This window comes from Bos indicus, chromosome 3 (assembly GCF_029378745.1).
Source record: "Bos indicus isolate NIAB-ARS_2022 breed Sahiwal x Tharparkar chromosome 3, NIAB-ARS_B.indTharparkar_mat_pri_1.0, whole genome shotgun sequence".
In the NCBI taxonomy this organism is placed as follows: Eukaryota; Metazoa; Chordata; class Mammalia; order Artiodactyla; family Bovidae; genus Bos; species Bos indicus.
Window position 1 is genome coordinate 22,878,224 of NC_091762.1, and position 6,366 is coordinate 22,884,589.

Here is a 6,366-nt window from a genome sequence, read left to right on the forward strand (position 1 = left end):
TACTTTGAACCTAACTTTTCATATAATTTTTATCATTTTCTCATGTCCATATCTCATTTCCCAGTTGAAAGACTATTTTAGGGAGGAGGCGGATATTGGTTGGAAAGCAGATTAGGAGAAATTTCTTCCAAAGACAAAGTGGGAAAGAGTAAGCTACCAAAGTTAATATGGTTATATTCTGGTGGTGGAAGGGTAAGGTGATCAACTGAATGTGTAACTTCCTTGGTACAGAAAACTAGCCTGTATTCCTTTGAATTCTCCATAGCATGGTCATTGTTAATAGGATTATTATTCAGACTGAGGTAATTTTACACATAAATTTTTGATTTTTTTTTTCTCTTTAGGGTTAAAGACATTGCCCCCACAAAGTGAAATGATGACAGAAATAGCTAAAGTTCAAGAGGATATGGCAAAACAGTAAGAATTCTCCCAATTTTTCCCACTCAATTCTTAATAAGAGCAATGTTGTACTATATTTATTTTCCTTGTGTTCATTTAAGGATTTAGATATTTTGAAGGAAAGGAAATAATAGTTTGTCACAACAGAATAGAGAAATACCACCAAGTGATTTGAGTATGGATGGGAAAGGAGATAAGAGCTTAAGAAAATCCTATGTGTAAGGCCTAAAAGAAAAGTCAAGTAGGAAAAAGTACACGGAGGGAAAACCAGGTATGTTATTTCGGCAAGAATTACTTGAAGGGCTGTTAGAGCTGCCAGAGAAAGGAGAGGCAGCAATGAATTAATGAGGGGTGGAGCTGCCAGAGAAAGGAGGGGCAGCAATGAATTAATGAGGGGTGGAGCTGCCAGAGAAAGGAGGGGCAGCAATGAATTAATGAGGGGTGGAGCTGCCAGAGAAAGGAGGGGCAGCAATGAATTAATGAGGGGTGGAGCTGCCAGAGAAAGGAGGGGCAGCAATGAATTAATGAGGGGTGGAGCTGCCAGAGAAAGGAGGGGCAGCAATGAATTAATGAGGGGTGGAGCTGCCAGAGAAAGGAGAGGCAGCAATGAATTAATGAGGGGTGGAGCTGCCAGAGAAAGGAGGGGCAGCAATGAATTAATGAGGGGTGGAGCTGCCAGAGAAAGGAGGGGCAGCAATGAATTAATGAGGGGTGGAGCTGCCAGAGAAAGGAGGGGCAGCAATGAATTAATGAGGGGTGGAGCTGCCAGAGAAAGGAGGGGCAGCAATGAATTAATGAGGGGTGGAGCTGCCAGAGAAAGGAGGGGCAGCAATGAATTAATGAGGGGTGGATATGGTCAAATTACAAATCTGTAGGTAGACTTGCAGATCTGCAGAGGACATTTGCTGGCTGGCCTGTGACAGCATACTCAGGCCCCAGTAGCTCTTGGTATGAACAGTCTATATGATCTGGGAAGGTGGTACCATCAGCTAGCTGCTTAGTGCTTATTTAGCAATCTGAATTTCAGAACTTAAACTTATTCACTGGGGGATTTTTATTTGAACGAAGTTGATGTTGATCAAGTCCTAAAAGTCAGAGGCACAATCACCCCATGCCCAAAGATGTGGTTTTCTTCAGTTATATGATTATACCAGTGTAACTCTCCCTTCTGGGAGGAAGAGAAAGTTTTTATTTAACCCTGATACCCTTTCTAGATGCCCTCCTGTTTTCCTCCTTCCTTTCACTACCAAACTTCAACAATATAAACATTCTGTATTACATGTTCTAAATTGGCACCCTTTTCTCCATTGTAACTTCCATCCTTATTCCTGAAATTGCTCTCTTAAGAGTCATCCATGAACAACTTAATTTTTCTTTCACTACTGAGTTTGGTGCTTTTTAACACCTCTTCCTTCTTGGAGTGCTTTCTTTCCCTGGCACTATTTATTATTTTTATTATTAATTATATTTATTATTGGGCTTCCTAGATGGCTCAGATGGTGAAGAATCTGCCTGCAGTGCAGGAGACTTGAGTTCCATCCCTGGGTTGGAAAGATCCCCTGGAGAAGGGAATGGCCACCCACTCCAGTATTTTTGCCTGGAGAATTCCATGGACAGAGGAGCCTGGTGGGCTACAGTCCATGGGGTCACAATATTATATTATTTAAATAATTTATTATATTTATTATTTAGTATGTATTTATTATCAATTATTATATTTATATCATGTGTTATATTTATTATATTATTTAAATATATGTATTATTACCCCATTTCAATTTTCCTCCTTTCTTTCCTTTGACTTACCTTCTGACTGTGAGCAGTTCCTAAGGATAATATTTAACTTTTATTGAGGGTCAACTTTGTGCAAATACTAAATGTTTTACATGTATGAGTTTATTTAATTCTTGAAACAATCCTACAAAGCAGGTACTAGTGTATCTCTGTGACATCTTCCTGAATACCACAGCTGTTGACCCACTACATGCCTGTAAACCCATGAGCTAACATAATACCCATAAGGGAAAGCTCTCAAATTCTTTCCTGTCTTACCTTCTTCTCTTCTAAACTTTAGTCCCATTTCATAGATTCCTTTGCCTATCTATCAGTTCCTCAGGAATTCTATCTTACCAGTTCTATTTTAAATTTATTTTCTATCATTTTTTCTGCCTTGTTTTTTATAGTTTCTTTTGGTGTTTCTATTTTTATTTTTTTTTTAAATTTGTTGGCTGTACAGCATGTGGGATCTTAGTTCCCTGACCAGGAATTGGGATCTTAGTTCCCTGACCAGGAATTGAACCCATACTCTCCTTCACCCATCCCTCCTCCTCCTGAATTGGAAGTGCAGAGTTTTAACCACTGGGCTGCCAGGGAAGTCCCTTTTCCTGTCCTTTTTGGATTTCTAGTAAGCCCATCTAATCTCAGTTAACCTGACTTGACTTTTCTCATATTTCTTTTCTGTCCCACTGTTCTTTCTTTTTTTTTAATAGAAAGTAAAAAGAGAAAGTCATCAGTTAACTCTTTAAATCCCACTGGCTTCCCCGATCCCACTAGTGATAAAGAGCCCACCTGCCAATGCAGGAGATATAAGAGACGTGGGTTCATTCCTTGGGTTGAGAAGATCCCCTGGAGGAGGGCATGACAACCCACTCCAGTATTCTTGCCTGGAGAACCCCATGGACAGAGGAGCCTGGTGAGCTACAGTCCCTAGGGTCGCAAAGAGTCGGACATGACTGAAGCGACTTAGCATGCACTTTTCACATATGTATTGTACTGTTACCACATTTTCTCTCCCAAAAGCCCATTTTGCTCTTCAAATCTGTACTTGGTGTAATCATTCCATCTGGTTCCATTTGGAGGAACCTTGTAGGATAAGTCATCCTCCCCCTCCTTTCAGGATTCCAAATTAATGTTGGTCCTGAGAAGTCCTGCCCTTTGGACTCCACCTCCCTCATGAAACAATTGAGGGTCCCAAACTTGAGAATTTTTGTGGTGGGTTCTTTCTGACAACATCAGAGTCCTCTGTATCTCGATCTGCTATGTTTGCTTCCATATATCCACCCTTATTTTCTACAGCATTCTTCCTCTACTGTAGGTAGTGCCCACGAATACTCTGTGCTTACATTCTATACTCATTGTTGCCTTCTTCCTTCACTGTGCCATTCCCTTGACTTGTAATGCTCTGCTCTTTGTTCTCACTTTATCTATTTCTTCCACATCCTTCAAGAACTTAACATAGCTCTGTTTCAACTACCCTCCTCTACATTTCTATATTTATCAGCCTAAAACCACATGATTTAACAAAGTCTTGAATTCTTCTCTGTTTCATGTGTACCTATCTTCTCCAGTAGATTATAAAGGTCCTTAAGGATAGAGACAGTGTCTTTTCTTTCTTCTCTGTTTTCTGTAGTTCCTATCCCAATATTGAGCCAATAGCAGGTACTCAGAAAGCACTGATTGATTGAATTGTTAATAGGCCATGGTTTCTGTCTTCTCTGCTTCAGGTTTGTGGAAAGCCAACGCCATACCATTCAGGGAGACTATATAGGTACCATGGATGAGCTTGCTGATCTGGTGGGCGTCAAGCCCAATCTTCTGTCCCTGGCCTTCACTGACCCCAAACTGGCATTCCAGTTATTTGGGGGACCCTGTACTCCAGTCCAGTATCGTCTACAGGGTCCTGGAAAGTGGGATGGAGCTCGAAAAGTGATCCTTACCACACAAGATCGTATCAAGAAGCCACTAACGACAAGAATACTTGAAACCGATAATTCTAACACTTCGACAATAACAATGGCCAAGTTTGTGTTGGCTGTTGTTTTCTTTGCCATGGTTATGACCTATCTGTAGCTGTTCCATTGTCATGGTCCCAGTTTTCTTTGAAAGCTGAATCTACAGATGCCTTTGGAGCCTGACAAGATTGAACAACTTTCATTGCCCAAAAAGAGATATTTCATATTGCCCAGAAATCTACTTTTCTTTCTCTTTCCAAAGCATTCATTCTTTTTCCTCTTTTCCCTACAGTGAAATCTCAGCATTTCATTTCTATTGACTTACTTCCCTTACTCTTATGACTCATTACTTTTTCCTTCCAGTAATTCCTGGACCATGAGCTTAGATACTCTTTTAGTCATCTTTGTTTCTCCTTAGCAGAATTCCTGGCATGTGGCAGGTGCTTAATAAATGTGTGCCGTCATTTATCAAATATTATGGTGGGGAACATAAGCCAATATCTACATAAGAAATGGGTGACTCCATGTAACTGTGCTTCTGACAGTATTTTCTACTAGAAGCTGAATCTTTTGTTGTTTTTAATATATAACTAAATGTATTTTTCCTGAGAGATAAGAGAAAAAAGTTGTCTTATAACTGTTGTACACACCTAAGATAAGATATATAGATACTTAAACATTTTGTTTCACTATGTATTCACTAGTATATCTGATACCTGGTCATTTTTATTCTTTTCCGCTAAGTAACACATCTCTATTTTTTCAATGAGAACTACCTTCAACTATCTAGGTTCATGGATCATTCTAACAATCTAGCAGCTGCCAACAGGCTCAACCTGACTGGAAAAACTGGGATTTTAAATTAGCGGTCCAGTCCTTTTTGATCTCTCAGCTGTCATGTTAGGATACAAGACTTTATCTTAGGAACTGTGATAAGTAGCCATCAACTGCTATAGTATGACACACAAATGTGACTGGATTTCCTCTCCCACCCCCAACTCCCACTGTCTCCCCTCCATACCCTCCCACACACAGAAAGTCAAGGTAATTCAAAGAGGTCAGTTATGTAATAAATTAAAATTGATGATAACTAAATATAGGGGGTATTCTACTTTTAACAGTTATGTCAGAAATTGCAAGTTGTGAAAAACAAAGCAAATGAAATGAAAACCAGGGACTCCAGTTTATGTCCAAGAGCTGCTGTTGATTCTGTTTTCTCATCTGTAGAAGTGTTGCCCTGTTTTTGTGCCTTAGAGAAGTTAGCTAAGTGTTAATTGTTGGGCACACTGAATTTCATGAAGAAAGGTACTGGATGTACCAATCAGATGTGTGTTCATAAAGATGCTATTGTATAATATATTTTGGGATTGCTGTCTATTACTTAACAAAAGAATAAGTTTGAACAACTGAAGAAACAACACTAGAAATTATTTTCTTTCCCAATATAAATAAGAGAACCAGAAATGTGAGAACTACAACTTCTTCTTAATCATATAACTATTAATATTTGTACAATTCCCTGCTATTTTGCCTGTGGAAAAACTTTTTGAGAATGAGAAGGTCTTTTGCCTTCCATAATTCTTGTGATACTTGGGATTTATCCTCTATTAAAATGGACCTAGTATCTTTTTTTTTTAATTGGAGTACTTGCTTTACAATGTTTTGTTAGTTTCTACTATACGGCAAAGTGAATCAGCTATATGTATACATATATCCCCTCTGTTTTTGGATTTTCTTCCCCATTTCCTCACCACAGAGCACTGAATAGAATTCCTTTTGCTATACAGTAACTTCTCTAAAATGGACCTAGCGTTTTTTAATCTGCAGACTATTCTAGTGCAAGAGTAAATGAAAAACCACTTCTTTTTCATTTCCTTCTTTTAACATATACATTTTCCTCTTTTAGCATGTAAGTTTGTTGAATTAATAGTCCTTTGACAACATAATTCCTAGTGATCAGTAATAAATACTTCACTTTTCTCTTTAAATAAAAAGCATGTAATTCTAAGCTCATTGACTCTCTCACTTTATGTATAATATGAAAGTTTACCAAAAAAAAACCATCATCATAAACCAAGGTAAAATTCAGATGTGAATAGGAAAATGAACTCAAAACAAACTCAAGATACAAAGCCCTAGTTACTGATTTTGTCGTCGTTGTTGTTTAGTCGCTAAGTCATGTCTGACTCTTTTGACCTGATGGACTGTAACCCACCAGGCTTCTCTGTCCATGGGA

At 38.6% G+C, this 6,366-nt stretch overlaps 1 protein-coding gene across 4 annotated transcripts in view; it reads left to right on the top strand.

Moving 5' to 3' along the window:
• FMO5 (flavin containing dimethylaniline monoxygenase 5) overlaps nt 1–6,138 on the top strand; it is a 43,212-nt gene extending 37,074 nt beyond the window's left edge. For all 4 annotated transcript variants that reach the window (XM_070785801.1, XM_019956687.2, XM_070785802.1 and 1 more), the window contains 2 exons: nt 345–417; nt 3,903–6,138. In XM_070785801.1, the coding sequence (XP_070641902.1) occupies nt 345–417; nt 3,903–4,248 (419 nt within the window). In that variant the 3' untranslated portion in view covers nt 4,249–6,138. The remainder of the gene's footprint in view (nt 1–344; nt 418–3,902) is intronic.
• The last annotated feature ends 228 nt before the right edge of the window (nt 6,139–6,366 follow it).